The 20,641-nt window shown below is 36.6% G+C and overlaps 1 protein-coding gene across 3 annotated transcripts in view; it reads right to left on the bottom strand.

Annotated features, from left to right (window-relative positions):
* LOC134541615 (basic helix-loop-helix ARNT-like protein 1) overlaps positions 1-20,641 on the bottom strand; it is a 453,028-nt gene that overhangs the window by 229,054 nt on the left and 203,333 nt on the right. For all 3 annotated transcript variants that reach the window (XM_063385164.1, XM_063385175.1, XM_063385184.1), the window contains one exon: positions 11,351-11,517. In XM_063385164.1, the coding sequence (XP_063241234.1) occupies positions 11,351-11,517 (167 nt within the window). The remainder of the gene's footprint in view (positions 1-11,350; positions 11,518-20,641) is intronic.

The raw sequence follows: 20,641 nt of genomic DNA, 5'->3' as shown, positions 1-20,641 counted from the left end.
CAGAATCCCATCATTCAGTGATTTCCGTGGCTAGCTTCTTTTGGGATTTCATCATTCTCAAACGACGGTAAGAGAAGCTCCTCTTCAAGGTCGCCTAACGAGCTGATAAGACCTGCCGGGTAATTTGAAACGTTGGTCTGGGATTTTCATTTGGGGGGGGGGGGGGGGTGAAGGATGATGTCACGTCTGGGCTGGTTAACCTAGTTCTGCCAAATACCGCCAGGGGCGTATACGGCCGATACCCAGCGATGAAAGCGATCGCAGCGGCGGAGCTTGGAACTACAACAATTCTTCTAAGAAACCGGACAGAAAATTTAACCTGGGCTCGCGACTTCTATACATTATATATATTCAATGGCGAAACGGACTCCGGCCCGAGGAGTGGTAGTCTCTACAGGACAGCTCTGCGGTGTGACGTATTAGCGTAAGAAATTGACCTAGAATAAAAAATAAATTCCAACAGGGTGTGGTCCCAAACGCAAAAAAAAAAAAACGAAACGAACTTTTGAGTAGTCACTGACCGAGGAATAGCATAACACATTTACGATAGCTTTAAGAACCAAAATATATATAAAAACCACAAAACCAAAAAGAAAACTTTAAATCAAAGAAAAGGAAAACTGCAAAACAAAATAAAAGTATTTGTTTAAGTTATTAACTTTAGAATACATAAATAAGCATGCACGTCCTGAAAGGGGGAGGGGGGGGGGGGGAACTTACTCCGGACCGAGGAGATGGCCTCTGCAGAGAAATGTGTATTAATTTAATGCCTTGTTTGTAAGTTATTCTGCCTTTTCTTCCCTCTCCAGTTTTAGGTGCTGACTGGCAGCGGAGTGGTCAGTGTAGCCACTCGCTATCAGGGCGCTTGCGTCCTTGGTCACTAAGTCCAGCCCTGGATTGAAATATTAAGGCGGGTCACGAGTCCAAGTGCCCGTGGTAAAGCTCTCTACTCCGCAGTCCAACTCCTCATCCATGCCGCCCTGTGTATAGTGTATATTCCTGCGATATTAATGCAAGCCCTTGCATCCCACACGTCTGTGGCCAGAGTTTTACCTTAGTCTATATAGGTTTGACCTGGGACCAACTTAACATAGTTTGAATGTAGTTTTTTAAGATAGCAGCGTTATTCGTGGCTTCAATGGCGGCAAATGACCAGTCCCCGAACAAAGCACACGATGCATGCGACCCTTCCCTGCATGGCTAACCCCAGAAAGACTACAAAGTATTTTTTTTGTAAATGGAAAAGAAATATTCATGCAAAATATTGATATTTCTAAGTTTGTGCATTTACATAAAACCAACTGTATCAGTAGAAAATAGTGTTCGTAGTAATACTTGGTTCGGATTCTTACCCGGGCATTTATGATTTGTGTTGTCCCAGTACCTCCAAATAGTTAAAAGTTATTTGTTAAATGTTCACTGAAAAGCTTTTCAGTATTAACTGCGCACATTGATACGCACAATAAAACAAAATAAAGTCCAATCATTGAATATTTGATTATATTTTTCATAGTTTAAAATATATGGTTGAATAAAACATTTATTAAAATGCAAATTATGCGCTAATTTTTGGGAGCAATACTCAGTATTATCTCGAAAAACGTATTTCATGTATGCAAACATAATCATAGCCTTGTGTTGTAAAAATTTATATTTTTTTGTAGTATTACAAACTATTTCCTGTAAAAGTACAGATTTTTTTTTCTGTCTAGGCGCTTAAGCTAGGCCTGAGATGTACCTAGGCCCCTTCCTAACGCGGACTTTCCTAAAAATACACTTAGTTTAGTTAGTTTAGTTAGTTTAGGGGAAAAAATATGATGCATGCGGTACATCAGCAGACAGAAGCAGTCTCTCGTCCGACATCGACGACGCCATGAGTCAGCCAGGACCAGCCCGAAGCCTTCGTACAAGATGGCGACTTTTGCTTGTAGGCATGACTAACCGCGTGCTACGACATGTCGGGCGACGGAGGCATGACGTGACGAGAGACTCACGCAGGGTTTGCGGGTTCGAGCCCTCCACCGGCGAGTAGCAACTCGCTGGGCGAGTTGACGTCCGAGGAACGAGTGACGCCCAACGTCACCAAGGAGCACGACTACGTGAGTGGCGGACTCGAGTGGCAACTCGCGACACGAAGGAGTGTGTTACTATCGCGACCACGAGGGTCGCTGGTTCGAGTGCAGCAGCGAGTACCGCGAGCTATGCAAACGAGAAGGAGGCGAATGAGCAGAGGAATCGCCCCGACAACCGCCCTGAGCTCCGACCCGTGGAGCCGGGTGACTTCGAAAGAAAAGGCGAGTGGGCTATGAATACTTGGCCGCGTCACTCGGCGGCCATTTTGGAACTAGTTTAGTCATGTTGAATTTTAACTGTATTAGTCAAGCCTCTAATTGATTCAGAAACAGGATTTTTATAACATTGTTACACAATCTATAATCGTTCCTTTGAAGAATTAATTGTTTGTGTGCTGTTTAGTAATTATGAAGAATGCCGTTAATTCACCTAAAAATTATCTGTAAAAATAATCAGACTTCTGCTTAACATAATTGAGTGTATGCATGCAGGACGGGTAATATTTGCATTATATATATCTAAAAGTCCTGCCCAAAGAAACTAACGTACGATTCGCCAAACATTAAATTGTCATTTATTTTTATGTTGATTCTGATAATCTTAAATGATCATATAATTTGGATCTTTTATTGCCTATATATCACAGGCCCGTCTGTATTTTCCACATCCCCGTTGTTTTACAAAAATTTAACACACCTACTTTTAAATATGTCAGAAATTAGTTAAAATAGTTTTTAAGGAACAGCTATTTGTTAATATTTCTGACTAGGATGTATTTAACACCACCCAAAACTATACCTTCATTCACCCCTTCCCCAAAATTCTAGGCTGGGTCCGCCACTGCTTGAAATGTGGTTATAACGTCTCCTGCAATCGCCAACGCTTAGTGTTCGTCAACTCTATATATCAGCTTGGCTTGTACTCGTGTGTTTATGTATTCATCTATGGTGTCCAGCATTAAGGTTTTCTATTACATCCAGTGCAAGCCGGCAATGATGTTTATCAATGAAATTATTTGTAACCAATTTCGCCCATTCCAAAAATTACTAAAAAAAAACATAAACTATGGTAAAAAAGTTGACGGATCCCAGATATAAATGTACAGTGGGAGTCCAGCGTGACCTCAATGTTAGTCTATGAGGCTACTGCGCGCAGACTACACAGGACTACACAGCTCTTACGACGGTAAGTCGTGAAAACTACCTGTGGCAAGGTAACTTCCCATTGCAATCAAGCACGGGAGGGCACTGTCATTTCAGATATAACACAGTTGGTGATTACTTTTCCAAGCGATGCTTTTACAGGGTTCTCACTCTTACTTCAGCTAATTTCCCTGAGTTTTATCGGCTTTCCCTGTCCCCTTTTCCCCCAGTATCGTCAGGCTATCTGACCAAATAACAAAATTAATAAAATACTTATTACTATCAAAACACATTCGACAAAAACACATAACACGCAAAACTGTCTATAACATGTTTTCCAATAAAACATACATTTTGCACTGCTAACATCTCGAACAAAACTACGAGACCAACACTGGCCGTTTGTAAAAGATAACGAATAAAAGATTGTTTCATCAAAATTTGAAATTATACTGTATCGATTATTTAATGCGATCGGGCTAAGACTATACATATATCATTCTGTTTCAATACACTGTTGTTTGTATCTCTTAAGATTAGTTATTAACAGCATGTGAATTAACGATTAAAAATATTGTTTTAAGACATTAAGATACTGCATGATATCAAAAATTAATGATACTATTTTGTAATTAAGATATTCCCAATTTCCCTGCGTTTTATAGGCTTTTAAGGCACCTTTTAATTTTCCGGTTTTACAGATTTTCTCTGTTTGCGGGAACCCTATTTGGAAAACGTTAAAAAAACTAATTTCTTTACCACACAAATAGACATGAAGCGTATAAATTAATTGGAAAATGTATATACATAATTTGAAAGTATTGCATATTTGCAATTTATAAAAACCTATATATTATCAGAAAGCTTTTAGAAAACGTGAAAAACTCCAGAGAGAAAATTGGTGGGATTTTTGACTTGTTAACTGGCCGTGTTCGAAGCTACGTGTGCATATTTGTGCATTCGCAAATGTCTGCATCATGATTTTTACAGAGTTCGTGTCGGCGCGAGAACACTCACCGTGGTGTCGAAACAACTTTTGGAGCAAGGGCAGGCACCGGTCGTTGCAGCGCTAGTACAGGCTCGGACGCGCCGACCGTGTGTGTGTAGGGGGGAGGGGGGAGGTTCACACGTCCTACCCAATAATTAGATGTGTCATTAAGTCGTTCCCCAAAATTTAAACCAGGTATTTTGAATATATAATTATCTTAGATCTCGGTACACGGCATTTGGTAGGATTAATTTCGTGAATGGAACGGAAGCAGTAAGAAACGGAAATGTGTAACCACGGTGCTGTCATCTGCGGCGGATGGCGCAAACCAAAGTTCACAAAGCCAAAGTAAAAAAACATTAACTGTTTAGTGACTGTTAAAGAGATGGGCAGTATTTTAATAAATTTCCTTGTGGAGAATCAGGTCCAAAGCCGGGGTTTAGTACGAAAATGTTACGTCTTTTTAGCTTTTATCGGAGCCGTGGCATTATATACTTTAACCTTCCGCTCTGCAAATCGCATGGTACGATAGTCGACGTAGCTGCTCCGGCAGCGAATTCTAGCGACATGTGTGGAAACTATGTGTGTTTCGCGTCAATAAATGTATTTGAAAATATAATATTTGTATATTTATCACGCTCGGCCTTATTTTTAAAGAATTCTACATTAAATTTCGTGTCCGAGTTTCAAATTATAAGTTTATTTGCAAATAATAAAAAAATTGCTATTAGCGAGGTTAGATGTTTGCACATCACTGGAGAGTACTGAAAGACTCGCTCACTTGATTTATTATCTTTCAAATTGAGTACAGCTAAATGAACAAATCGAATGGTATTAATTATGATACACGTTAATATTTATTACACTTCTATGCTTCTTTAAACCTTTGGCCCGATAATGAAGTTCGCGAAATAAGAGTTAACCATGGTAATATCAGCAAAGCACGTAGATGTAAGCGGCGAAGTATTTTTCGTCATCGCTGAGACTCTGGCTGGACGCACAGAACTAAAAGCAATTGAATTACATAATCCCTACACTGTAAATTTTGTTTTGTACGTTTACAAGGATAGTCCTTGGAAACTCAGTCGACGACGATATCACTTGTAAAATTGCAAGGCATAAATTTGTACCGTATGCAATTTTACAAAGCTCTGCCTTTCAGTTTTACAAGTGATATCGTCGGCAGCTGGGTTTCCAAGGATTATCCTTGTATAAAGTATTAAAAATATTTACAGTGTACCAACCTTTGGAATGGAATAATGTTTTAATCACACAGACAGTTACGCGCACATGGTATCTCCGTCACTACAGTGGACTGTGGACCACATCTGATAGCGACTCGGTGCGCACGAGCTGAGTCGTGCCGACAGGTGGTCAAAAACCCACGACCCTTTTCGCGCGAACGTGATGCCTCAGCGATGAAAGCCCACCAAGAACCCATTGCGTAGCTGTCCGCTTCTAGTTTCGTAGAGGTTCAGCACTACAATCCGTTGAGGCTGGCTTTCTACCAGAAGTGTTGTGTGACCGATTCTTGAAAATAACCATGAACTGTTTTTTTTTTTTTAATGTTATAAAAATATATTTCTTTCTTTTTTAAGTAAATAGTCTTGTAAACCTAACTACGCAAATAAAACAAAAATAAAAGTCTAAAAATGAACGCATACTAAAAAAAAGTATAGTTAATGGTTTCTTCAATAAAAACTATTGAAATAATAAAGAATTTGATAAAGTAAACAGACATCAAAGCGATATCACATTTCATCTCAATAACGTAATTTACGAAGTTATTGTTTTCAAAGTTCGATATAAGAGTTAAGTCGTGGGCTAGATAATTTATATACGCAGTTTCAGTCGGTAATAATTTTATTAACTAGGCTCTAATTAATAATTTTGTTTGGTCTATTCTGTAATTGTTTCATAGTTTTTAATGGAAAAAAGTTGGTTTCTTCTTTAATAAAACTTATATCAAGGGCATTAGACACTATAAAGGGAATATTTTATGTCGCTTACTGGTTTTAAACATAAATTAAAAGTTGTGGTATATGTGTGGTATAGGTTCGATTTCCGTTTCGTCTCCGAGCGTTGTCATACAAACAGTTGCTATGAGTAATTTTATTATTTAAATATAATTTAATTATTTCAAAATATTTTTATTATTCGCGTGTCCTACAAGCACACTAATACCATAGAAAAGCTCACTCAACGTCTAGTCACGAAAAATAGTCATAAAGTGCTGACTTACTCATAGGTATGTATGGTTTAGCGAAATTCATCAGTAACGTTTTACAGAAAAATTAATACGCTCTTTACTTATTGAATTTTTTTTCAGTTGTTAGACGTATATTGAATAATATATGACCACGTATGTACAAAAATTATTAGCTTGTTGGGGTTTAAATAAATCATAAATAAAGAATAGCACCCAGTTTTAGAAGCTGTTTGAGAGACGACTACTTCAATGACCTTGTTTAGTGGCTGGTTGCGTGAAGATTTCTCTCTCAAAATACAAAATATTTTGGTTTTTAAAATTCACCACCAAAGCCATTTTCAACGTCGCGTTTTTTTCCAAAAGAAAAAAAAGGAATCATTATTGAATGATGCATTATTTTGAGCAATATACGAGCAAAAATAATAATTTTAACAGGTTTTTATGAGAAAATTTAACTTAGTCTTGATTATAGGCCTATGTAACTTATTTTAATATAAAGACGTCTAGGGAATAAAATAATATCAAAAGAATAAATAAGACCACTCCAAGTTTAAAAGTTAAATTACGTGCGACCCATTGTGACGAATGAAATGAGTGCTAAAAGGGCGGTATGCAAATCACGCCCTTAAATATGAGAAAATATGTGAAACTTTTTTTATTTATAATAAACTAAATCATATATTTAACTTACTCCATCCACATAAAAAATTATCATAGAAAACAAAAACTAATTCTTAAAAGCTTCTATACTTTAGATAAAGTTCGAGAAATTAAAAAAGAAATTAATCACAACAATGTGGTGAAATATAATTTAAAATATATGTAAAACTACACTTAAAATGTTCAACAAATAAAAAAAGTTTAAAATTTTTATCACATAATATATATAAACACTAATACAAGTTTTTTGTTAAACAAAAATTAATGTATTAAGTTTTCAAAAATCAAATTATAAGGAGAATACAAATGATAAATTCGTGATTTATAGAAACAATTTTATATCGGGCTACCTGCAGTACCCGGCGTTGCCCGGACTGAATACAGGATATATTTCATGACAATCGGTCAAACGGTCTCGGAGTTTATCGACGTAATACAAACCAGCATCCATTTATATACATATAATATTAAATTATAAGAACAATTTATTTGTAGAAACAGTTTGAATTTCCTTTTTTAGAAGTGTAACAATTATTAATATAAAATAATAATGTTACCTTGCAGGCTAGTTCCGTTACTTTAAGCACCATCAAGAATGTGGTCCCTATGTGGAGTAATTTCCCACAGACATGTGACTGTAGTTAACATTGTTTATAAAATTATTATAATGTTTTATTACGGATTGTGTTATGTCAGTTAAATATGAGTTATCTAAGCACAACTTTCATTTCTGTATTTATATAAATATATTTTATGTTTTTATCTTTGGGTTCTTTGTCAAAACAGTCTGTTCCTCTCTTTTCTATGAGTCTGTTTAACTAACATTTTATTGGGCAGAACTATTTTGGCATAATGTATGATTTTCCGACGAACTAAGTGATATCCAATGACAGAAGATATTTCAACTTCGGATTTTCATTTCATGAATTTTGTGCATTGTGAAAGAGTTTGATGCGGCGCTTTGCAGTGTGATTGTAGAATAATTACATCAAGAATCATCCAGAAACAGTTGAACAACCAGTTTGGAAGCTGTACCTAGTTATTCGCAATGACATTGGAATGATCTTTTCGCTCCAGTCCGTAGGAACGTCTCTGAGGACTAGTGACGGCTGTGGTTTACTAGACATCGCCGAGAGACGAGCTTCAAAGGACCTTCTCATCGCCCAGCCGGACAACCTTCTTGTTAGAGACGATTAATAATAACGTACCTATAGGTATTAACAGATGCCAGTACAACGGTATGTCTGTAGATTAGTGAAACTGTTTGTGTTGTGTTCAGAAATATTAGCATCCGAACTGTAGCTATCCTGCTTAGACTTACGACTTGTCTGATAATTTAATTTACTTATGTTTAGCCTTACTTAATTATGTCTACGTATTGTCTTTCTGGTTTACTTGTGCTACGTTTATTTGCAACTATCAATTTAACTTCAACCCAGAGGATACCCTTTTAAGTTGAGAGCCCTCGATATTGCTTTTATCGAATGACTAGTCACATTAACGTAAACTTTCTTGGCTCAAAGACATAACGAACATTCATAGTAATTGCGCAATCGTTAAGATCGATTCACAATAAAGGATTGATAATTTCAAACTTTAATGATGCTAGTATCGTTAGGATTTGTAAGTTGTATTGTCGAAAGGTTTCATGTGATTACTGCGCACGCTTTTGTCTAGTTTGTTAATGATAACTGTGTACCGGTCATGTTCAGTGCAACTCCCTGTGACACTAGTTGTTGATTTGCTGAAACCGGAAATTATATATCTTCGATAATTCATTATTTATTACTTAACATAATATTTCCCTTGTGAGATTAAATTAACTATTTACTGGCGCCCAAATTCTACATAAATTATATGTCTTGTTATCGTGGTATATAAGAGATCGTAATTTATTGTTAGAGCCAAGTCAGAAACCCAGTTTGTTTATTTAAATAATTATTACAGAATTATTTGGCGCGCAAATTAAGGACATTAGATAGCAATCGCAATGTATTACCTTACACTTGCTCTTTTAAATATAGGGAAGAATTGCAAGGCTTTGAACACTTTTTGTTATTAGCTGAATCTGAAGTCCATACTTCAACAAAAAAAAGTTTTTGCTTTAAATATTTAGAAAGAAACATGGGTGCGAGGCTACCACGCGCGTTAAAAGAGAAAATTCGCAGATAAGAGGGAGAGGAAATTTTGGGGTACTTGAGTATTTGAAACACGCGGAATCATACGTTGAAAAGATACTTTATTTACTAGCGTCTTCAACGGAATCTAAAAATGAATTAATGGATATAATGATAGCTAAAATACAATTCATAAGTCTATTGGAAATGTCTATGCAAGTTGTAACAATTCTCTTTCTAACACCGGATCCAACCCCAGAGTTGAGGGTTTAAGAATCGCAGAAGTATGCAAACGTATGCGAAAGCAAGAGAAAATATGTAAACTGGGAAGTATACGAAATCATGCGCTACTGCTGCCCTCTGTAACAGGTTGTAAAGATGATTCAATTGAAACCCCCACGTCATCGAGCAATATTCGTTACATAAGTCAAAAACGTTAACTCCGTTACTTACTCACTTCCATCAGCTTGTGATTCTGATATTACTATACTGACTGTAAAAGAGTTTCACTTCAAAAAAATAATGGTCGCCGTCCCCAATAAATAAATGCTTGCGGCATCCATGATACAGGTAAAACGAAAGAAGGCAGAATAAAGAAATGAATAAATGGGGAAAACGAGGAACCATATGACGCCCATGTTTTTCGCTTAATATTAATGACATGGTTTCGTTTAAACAAAGAGCAGACACTAACATATTTTCTAAGACTATGAAAAAAAAGAGAAAGGCATAGTTCGGGTCCATGCCGTATAATTTTAGTGAAAACGTAGGGATAAAATCATAGCAAGTGTCACGCATTTTTAATTTCCTTTTCGACGCTGCCGTAGCTCTTGTATTCGCTCGGCACTCGACTTTTTAGGCTTTTTGGATTCGTTTCGGCGCGAGCATTTCTCTGATTTGTATATTCTGTAACTGCGAGCATATTTACGAGTCATATGAGACGACTTTTTAAATTATTTTATAATTTTTAATTTAATACCGATTTTCACTTATATTCCAACGAATATGTTTACTGTCTCACTTGACGTCTAGTAGCGCTCCCTAAGCGCCTCACAAAGACACCCGAATCAATGTCCTCGCTAAACGCAAAGCTAATTCGTAATAATTACGCGCATGCGCCTACACTGGTACGATGACGTACAGACAAAGCAAAAACTGCGCGACAAACACGTACAGACATGATCCATCTGTTGTGGGCTCACCCATTGTTTGCGATGTATCAGTCTCGTAGTTATTAGCGAATCAAATCTGAAAGAATTTTGTCACACAAGGAAGTTCGACCGACTACCACTGTAACGAGCAAACAGACGTTTTCACGTCAATAGTTCTATTGTAGCAGCCAATCACAGAACAGCTGTTATGGCGTAAAAACTGTTGAAAGCAAGATGGCGCCTTACAGTTCCCTTGTCTTCAGCGCACGAGGCCATCGTTGACTCGCGATTTTCTAACAGAACTGTCGAATTCAGCTGACGTAAACAAAGCCATTTTTTTATAATGTGCTAACATGTCACTTACTGTTATTTCCAATGTCAAGTAGTAAATGGAAACAGAACTAATTTGAATGCTTCAGCGATTAAATAAAAAAAAATTGCCGTTTCGGAACGCAACATACAAACACTGAACACACTGGCGACGACGAACCAACTGCCGTCTGTCGTTACACATCACTGACGACGACGTTCAGTGTGGACGCTTGAATTGTTGGTTCTAGCAGCGTCGAAGGCGAGAGAACTACCCAGACCCTCAGTAAGCGCTGAAAACGACGACCGCAATGACGTCCGAAACGTCTTTGAACCTGTTCGCCTTCGACGCGGCCAGTAACCACAAGCCAAGCAACTTCCGACGACAACAGGGTGTCTACAAGGACGTTTCAGAACGTTTAATTTTCTTGCAACTTTCTTATATCAGAAGATTAGTTAAATCATTTTTATATTATACATACACACACACCGCAAATGTATTACGAAAAATATCTTGTATTTGCTGAAACGTGACGATTTTCTAGTTATAAATCTTGGACCTTTACAGAGCTGGTTTCCAAAAGTTTTAAGTGTGAAATTTCCAACAGTTTATACTTCAAGTAGGTGTTTATCGAGACCAGACACCCTGGGTCGTCGGTCGTGCAGACGGACTGAGTCTGGGAGCGCGGGGAGGCACTCACTGCGGTTCATGCGGAGGTAGGTGGCGGTGAGGCGCAGGATGCTGGTCTTGTCCATGCGCTTGGGCGACTTGGCCACCATGGGCACGAGCGTGGCCAGCTCGCTGATGTACGTGTTCAGCTTGTCCCTGCGCATCTTCTCCGCCATGTTGCGCATCTGCCGGTTCGAGCTGCAACACACCACGGCCCGATCACCATGGCCGTCCAGCTCGCCTCGTTCACACTCACACACTCACCCACACACACCTGCATACACACCTGCATACACACAGTAAAAAAAAAAAGATACGTATTTTGTACAATTAAAACAAAAAAAAAGGTTTCTGTAAACTTGGGTCTTCTGTACAATTTATTACAAGAAAAGTAACACTAGTATCGCAAAACGCCTTCTCTAATTGCCCTCCGCGCGTCGACGTCCTTCCTCTCCCGCGGCGCTGTTCTTGACGCTGTTGAAACAATTCCGCTACTGGAAAGACTGAATCCTGATAGAGATTTGCTAAACGATATTCTTGAGCACTCGCAAGCGGAATTATGTATCGGACTGACGTCACAAACTGTCGGCATTATTCCGCCGCCTCATTTGCTGGTGGAATCACAATTCCCTTGGGGATTTTGAGAGTTTTTTGATCTTCAGAACTTCGATTTGTGAAAATGGAAGCTCCATTTTGGTTCTGAAATACTTCAAAATCGTGAGGATGGTTGGTTAAGTTATGTTAGTTACATCTAATTTTTGTAAAATTGTGCGGATGCCTGAGTTGTATTTGGGTAGCTAAATTTTTAAACCAGCTATGACTTATTTACCTCGTTATGTTATGTAATGCATGTTCAAATAAAAATACGCGACGTGATTCTGTAAGTAGGCCTATCACCGAGTCGTAGGTTATATTTGATTGAAATTTAATTGAATACTAAAAGAAATACAATTTTATTTAAATAAATTTACATAGGTATAATGGGTTTAAGAATATGTCCAATTTACTGCATTTATAAAGTGCATCACTTGTGTAGTTCTAACCTAAAAATTCGTGTGTTTGTGAGAAATAGCTTGTAAATGAACTAGTACGGATATTGTGACTGGCAATGTCAAGCAGTTTCTCAAATATTTAAGAAAGTTACATTTGCAATTTTTCGTTAACTACGCACATTTTAATTACATGGAAATTATAAACATTTCCACCGAGTAGGAATTTGAGATGTAATAGTTAATTGTGTTTTGTGATAAGTATGTCTACTATAACACCGTCTTCTTATAACGTAATACTTTTTCACGCTAAATATTGCAAAAACATGTGTCTTTTTTGACTGGAGAGAACTATAGTGCTATGCTTACATAGGATATGCATATTTATTCGTGAAAAAAAGTATACCTATTCCGAGATTGAAAAATGCATTCTAAATGAGTCTAGTTATGTATGAATTTCGCTCAATCACAGTGTCTTCCATGCAGGAAGACACGTGTCGAAAATATTCTTGAAAATAACATACATCAATAAAAGCTCACACTATTATTATTAAACTAACAATATGACAGAAAAGTAAAGAAAGAAATTCTTCTGAGAAGATTGTTTCCTAGACGCAGCTACTCTAATCAATCACCAATTTTCTCCCGCTATAATTGCCAAGATATTGTCCATAAGTTATTTTGTAATGATTTATAAAGATAAAATTAATCGGTAACTGTTCCTTATTGAGTATCCAATTGTATTCTAAAATAAGATATTAGAATAAAGAAAAGAATTGGTTGTGTTTATGCTGCGAAGCTGTATGATTACCAAAATATATTTGATTTTGAAAATATATGTGCAAATGTTTGAGGAACATTGTTCTGTGTAACATATACAATTGTATTTTAATGTAAAATATGAAAATAAAGTAAACATTAAATGTGTCAGTGATGTGAAACCGTAACATAACCAAAATAAATACATTTCTAAAGAATTAATTATAAAACTTTGATAAAAATTGGATACACAATAATGAACAATTTACCTAAAAAAACATTCAACACATACATAAACAATATTTTGAATTATCGAACACTGAACAAAATTTATTTCCGCCTCTAGTATAGGTACACAAAAAAAAAACTGATACGAGTTGAACCCAAATAAGCACTACCGTAGTCTAAAAAAGATATATAATTTTTTAGTGAAAAGAGTTTTTTTAAATACTGAAACACATGAATTTTTAAAAATTATCGTAAATATTTATGTTTTCGTAATACTTTCCACAATAAATAAAGTTAACATTTGCATTACAGGATATCTTTTTCCCTTTCGATAAAACCCAATTTAGTTCATAGACGTTAAAGGAATTTTCCGTGTCCCGGAAGTCACATTACAATTAATATTTTAATTATTTCTCATGCATTTATACAGATTACTTCCACGTCCATCAACAAGAGGCAGAGATGAATTGAGAAATTTGTTAATCGTTGTGAAACAGTAAAAGAAATTACAGAGATAAATAGCATGGAAAATATAACACACTTCCATGAGAAACGCAGAATTTCTCATTGTGGTTGGCCTACCAGTGACGTCAACACTAAAAGCAACTTTGCCAAACTTCCAAAGAGACTTTTCGCTAATCCGACAATGTTGATTCCGATACTCACTATAGCAGTTTCAGAATATGCTTTTAGCGCTGTACCGGAATGGAACTATCGGATCATTACGCTAGAGGAATTATTCCAACAGCGTCAAGAATAGTGCCCCAGGAGTGTGGTGAAAACCAACCGTTGCGCTTGTTAGTCTTACACGAGCGGGGGACTACTAAAATAGCCCAATATGTACCAAAGTAGTGTTTAAAATCGACATACTATATAGTGCTACTACAACCACATAATTATTTTGTAAATTAATGCAAAACGTTAATACTTAAAAATAAATAATAATTTAAATTTTAATGACGGATTTAAATGTATGAATTAAATAAATAGTAAAAATCATATTACTCTTTAATATTATTGTTTGTTAAATGAGGGTTTTTGCGGTAATGTGTTACCACCTGATCATTTTTATTTTTTATAATAACTGAAGAAAATGACACTATGCACAGTGCATTGAAACTAATCATAACAACCAAGTATTGAATTCTCATATGAAACAATTACCCCTAATGTTAGAGGGAATGGATGTGAAACCGGTAATTTTAAAGTTTATTTCTGACAAGAATATCTGTCGCAAGGAAAAAAAAAAAGACATATTCCTTCCCCTTATCAAGGTTTTTCTAAATATTACGGGCTACTTGTTAATATAAAAATTAGGAAGTTTTTTTTTTTACGTCTCACGGTTATGAAGATATTTAGGGAGATACCCCCTCCCCCTTTTTTTCCAAGGTTATACACACAAAAAATGTAATGGAAACTAAAGAATTAATTTTAATTACGAGAATAGTAAACATAGTGTTAAAAACATTGTTTTGTATTAATTCAGAATTTCCGTAAGCGCTCATACCATGGTCAATGGAATCCCGAAAGTGGTGCCCACTGTACTGTAATTTGTTGTGCTTGTCGCCAGCCAAATCCATGAGGAACAATGTTGTTATCTCCATGGACTTGGTACGTGTGGATACCAATAGTGAGGTAATATTCCCCGGATTATGTAATAGTCCCCTTATGCGTATGTGCCGAACAAATGGAAAGTGTTGTATTATATGCTCCCATGAGTTAGTCAAGTCATGTTCATGGCTGGTCAATCCCCTCCTAGCACAAGATGTATGCGACCCTCTCCCTGCATGGCTAATACTCAGCATGACTAGTCATATAGGCTTCGGCCTGACACAACACCTTACAAAATGTAAAATGCACGTACTTTAGTTAGGTCAGGAAAATATTATTATAAATTTTATTTTACCCTTAAAAAATAAATGTAGAATTTAGAGCATTTGTCTCATAGTTTTACAACAATAAACCGTAAAAGTTCCGTATCACGTATCTAAGCTTATCCCTTCATCCTGATGGCATAATCCTTTATACATTGGTCTTGTGGTACATTGTGTTCGTTGTTTTAATTTAGTACGGTGAAAAATCCTGGGCATAACAAAAACTTCTGATATAACAATAACACATTATTTGAAAATGTATATGAAAGAAATAATTTCAAAAATACATGTGGAATATTTTGTTTGTATTATGATATTCGAGTCTGTTGTTGCGTCCAGGATCTTTCAGCGTACTAAATTAAAACAGCAACCATCATGTGCCTCAGGTTCAATATATTCAGGATCATGCCATCAGGATCAAGGGAAAAAAACTTGGATACGTGAAGTGGAATAATTTCCAAAAATACTTCTTATAACTTTGCAATTTTTGGTAGATTTCGAAGAAATACTACCTACTGCAGCCGTTACGAGGTATGACTTCCGGAAAATGTTTACATAGTTTTTCGTTTCATGGTCCATAGACCCTAAAACCATTGTCAACACTGAGTATGTATGTATGTATGTATGTGTGTGTGTGTGGACAGAATATCTGCCTTAATTTTTCACAAATCACTTCCACACTGATACATAAAATATAGTAATGGAAAAACTCTAACGAGTTCGTTAGTGGGCAAATCCGACCAAAGGGGTATAAATAAGGCAAGTTAAAAAAAAGAAGAAAAAAAACAGGAAAATCGCTTAAACTACCATGCTATGTAAAAAAAATACATCCGTTTGAACGTATGATAACTCATAGGAGTAATACCAAAAACATAAAAATCAATTGACACGACCAACTATAACTGCAAGGGGTTGGGGAAAAAAATGTTGGAGAGCAAAAAAAAAAAAAAAAAAATCAGAACTCCCTTGGTAGGCACATCATCGAATCCGTTCAAATTGTTTGTAAATGTTATAATTTTTTATAAATATTTTTTAAATGTTTTTGATTAAACGTACCATTGCTACAAAGGGTTGGAGAATAACAGGAGTTGAAGGACGAGAAAATTAATAACTCGCTTAGGTAGTAAGTACATCATCAAATCCGTTCAGATTTATTGTAAGCTTTACAAATCTGTATATAAAAATAGATGTTGGTATGTAAGTATGAGATGTGTTTTTTTCATGGAAAAAAAATTTATATTATCCATTTTTTTTTGTAACTCGCCACTAGATGACGCTGCAGCGCATCAACTTCTAAACCATTCAATCGATCGCCATGGGTAAATAGAAAAACATAGATCCAAGACATACAAACAGTAATTGTGAGTCATTTATCTATGTCAATCACACTGTCATATAGCACTATCCACTTTAGTTTAACTCGCGGACAATATATCACCCTGTATTCAGCCCAGGCAACGAAACATAAACCAACAAAAATTAACTAAAACTTTGGTCAAAATATTTTTTGATAAAACAACCATTACTGCAAGGAGTTTGAAAAAATGATGGGTTGGAATAAAAAGAATAAATAAAAATTCCGTACAATGTACACTATCGAAAAAGTTATTTTTTTTTTAAACGTTTTGAATATTGTCTAAAACCTTTTCTTAAGTAAATTTTTACGTAACCAACCATTACTGTAAGGGGTGGAAATATCAAGGGTTGAAAGACAAAAAATAAAAGTTTCTAGTAGGTATAATATAAAAGCTGTTAAAATGTATTAAAAATATTCTAAACTTCTAAAACCTTTGTCTGAAACGATTTTGATGAAACGAACTGTTACCGTATAAGCAGGGATTGGAATAAAAACAATGAATACTTCTTTAATATCAAATTCGTTCAAATACATTTTAAACCATATTAATTGGTCGAAAGCAAATTTTTATACGACCATGTATTAGTGCAAAAGATGAAAAATAGTTTGAAGGTGAAAAAAAATCATAAATACCTTAGTAGGCATAACATGAAATTAGTTGTAAGGTATTCAATGCTGGATGCTTTGAGTTAAAATAATTCGAAAATTTTTCGCAGCATTGAATATGAGAAAATGTTATATTGATCATTTTGGAGCATTGGAGAACATATAGGATGTACATTAAGTTCTTAAAATGGTCCAGAATATTACAGAAGTTTCCAGAACACTTTAGGAATAAATCTACCTACGCCTGTAGGTTGTAGGGGAAGGGATTGGGCTCCGAACAGCAACGAGCCCTCGCAACAGCACCGAACCGACGCGACGTGACGTCCGTGCTCGGAGCGAGGCGGACCGCGAGCCTTCGGACAGGGGTTTCGTCACGGTCCGGGGAGACGACAGCTGAGCACACGCGGCCGTGTGTCGATACGAGGGGCAGTCAGCATCCCGCCGTTGTCATGGGAACCAGTCGCGCGGGGAGAGCGCGCTCCGACAGGAGCCGACACTCGCCGCCCCGGGACTGTCCCGCCAATGTCACTAGACATGGCGCAAGGTCTTTAAGGACAACCCCCGCCCCTCCGCTTACACCTGGCACACACACACACGGTGTGCAGAATTTCAAAAGAAACCACACGCGACTACAGATATCCGAGTAGGGTCTGTTTTCGAAAAAAAAACATTAAAGACTGTGCTGAGGGCAAATGGGTAGTTGTTTCCATTTTTCGTTTCGCTACATACTCTTGAAAACGCCCAAGGACGGCTCAAATTTCATGGTTGCCCTGTGCACGACGAGAAAACTGTTCTCCAGTTCAGAACCTTGTACTTATAGGCCCCCATACACGATCAGTCCGAACTGATAAGTCACCAGCTTTCTTTGATGTATTCAATTACAGAAAAAAATTAATTAATTAATAAAAAATTAAAAATTAAAACGAAAAAAATACAAAAATTCTGGCTTGTACTCGAAATCTAACTTTGCACAACAATGAGAAGTTCACAAACTAGCAGAATTTCTCCAAGTTATTTCGATTATTCCTGGCTAGAAATCTGGTTACAGATGTGAAATCAATCTCTGCATGAATGATTTTTTACTTAATGAGTCATACCATCTTATTCAGTTACATTTAATTAGTGAATTTCTGCTACTACTAAATCAGCACTTACAATATTTTTATAAGGTGGATTTCAAAAAAAAAGATAAGACTGATAAGTCGGAACTAAACAGTCTTAACTGCCGCATGTGTGTGCAAGTACGGTGGACTGATCAGTCGGACCTAATAGACTGACGAACTGATCGGACTGCGGGCTCTCTAACCGTGTGTGGGAGCAGTCTCTCGCCAGCCAGACTGTCAGTCCAAACAATCAGTCCATCAGCTAAATGTAGTGGCAGACATAATTGTTTATACTCTTTAGTTGATTTGCTATGTTTTATTTTCCTAACAAAAAGTGCAACTCCACTCGCAACCTCCAAAGTTTCGTCTATAATCTAAGATGAAACGATACATCCAGAAGCAACAACAACCACAAGTCTGATGGTGTGTGTGGGGAAGGCTTCAGTTCAGTCCGGACTGTCGGTTCTGACTTCGTTACGAACTGAGCACCTGGACTGACCGTGTGTGCAAAGGGCCCCAATTACATCCAAACTGTCAGCTCGGGCTGAGCAGTCTGAACTGTGAGCTGACTGATCGTGTGTGGGGGCCTTACGGGACTCTAGAGGGAGTAATTTTGTGATTGCGGCGGAAGTCAAGGCGTGGAAATGTGTAAAAACCACGGTGCTGCCATCTGTAGCGGATAGCGCGAACCAAAGTTCACAAAGACAAAGCGAAAGTTTAAAGTATTAACTGTTTAATGAATTTTAACAATATGGGCAGTATTTTAATAAAATTCCTAATTGAAAATCAAGTCCAAAACCGGCGATTAGTATAATTTCAAGTCTTTTTCGCTTTTGTCGGTGATTTTTCATTATATAGTTTAAAATTAGGCTCTTCAAATTGAATGATTAGACGACGTAGCTGCACCGGCAACGAATTCTAGCGGCGAGTGCGGAAACTACGTGTGATTCGCGTCTAGATTTGTAGTTTAAAACACAATTTGCGTATATTTATCAAACTCGGCATTATTAGAAATAAATCTACGTAAAATTTCATGTGTAAGTGTATCTGCAACATGAGCACACATGAATTTGCTTTTTACCGAGGTTAGATGTTACACATCACTAGCGAGTACTAGAGGACTCGTTAACATGTTTTTCTTCAAATAAAAATTTAATCTGTTCATGGCAGATAATGTTATGGCAATAATATATTACTATTAAATATAATATTATTAAATACAATATAATACTATTAAATATAGTGAAAGGTAATTAATCCGGAATATTCGGGACCACAGCCATGCCGGACTACCGGGATATCGAAGGTCAAACAGTTTTGACGGCAATAGCAAAGAAGAAATGTAACCTGCTAGAAGAAAAACAGGAATCACTGTACTAAAAAGTAAACTACGAGCGAACTAAAAACGCCGGCAGCACAGTAACGGAACGCGAGCGGCTGGATGGGTGCCGGACGACGGACTGTGCCGAAGCACAGAATGCTACACTGACACGCTATTTGTGACTGTATGCAGGAAGTCTAGCCGTCTTTATTCAGATGAGTTTTTGTCTGATCGTGAAGCTCTCAACACCGGAGCAATGCGAGTCAACGATAAAACAATAGATTCGCGTTCGGTAGAAACTCTTGTTTGGTATCTCGGTCCACATGAACCCGATTTCGGCTGCCCAGTTCCCCGAAACTATCTCTGGAAAATACTAGGCCAATTACTTCCTCAATTTTCCTGACTTGAGTTGCATAAGACATTTTATAATGTCCTCGGTGTCGACTAGAAAATGAAGAAAAAACTCATGCCGGAAGTGGGGCCTTAAACTCACACTATAGCGTTAAAAATCAGATCCAATAGCATGTCTCGTTCTTAGTTTGCAAAGAACGATTTCTGCCATTACTGCTGACCTTGTTTCGGTGTGCTCTGTTACCAGATATGCACCATAGAGTACAACATTTTTAGAGATAACTTTATAATCTTATGATTTATTTTATTGTGTCTGAAAATTTTATATGAATATTTTGTAAATACATTTTGTTGTTGCCTACATTGTCTTCGTCGAGGGCATAAACTGATTATATATATATATATATATATATATATAATTTAAGGAGAAGTAACTGAAAGATTCCATCTTGATTGGAACCGTTTTTGTAAACAAAAAAACTAATTTTATCATTCAGTTAAAAAAAAAGTTTTTTACTTGACCATATTACCTACATAATCTAATAGATGCCTTATTATTAAAAGTAACCAACTGGTACAAACAGTTATTCCTGTGAAATAATAATTAGTATTTAGCATTGAATTACCTTTTAATACCTTTAGAATGAGAAATGTAAATAGATATTATTTAACGGTCTTAGGAAAATCAGGACAAAGTAAGATGTATAATAAATTTAAAACTTATTTTAAATAAT

The sequence above is a fragment of the Bacillus rossius genome, chromosome 1, assembly GCF_032445375.1.
Source record: "Bacillus rossius redtenbacheri isolate Brsri chromosome 1, Brsri_v3, whole genome shotgun sequence".
Taxonomy (NCBI): Eukaryota; Metazoa; Arthropoda; class Insecta; order Phasmatodea; family Bacillidae; genus Bacillus; species Bacillus rossius.
This window is presented reverse-complemented; position numbering and strand designations above follow the sequence as displayed.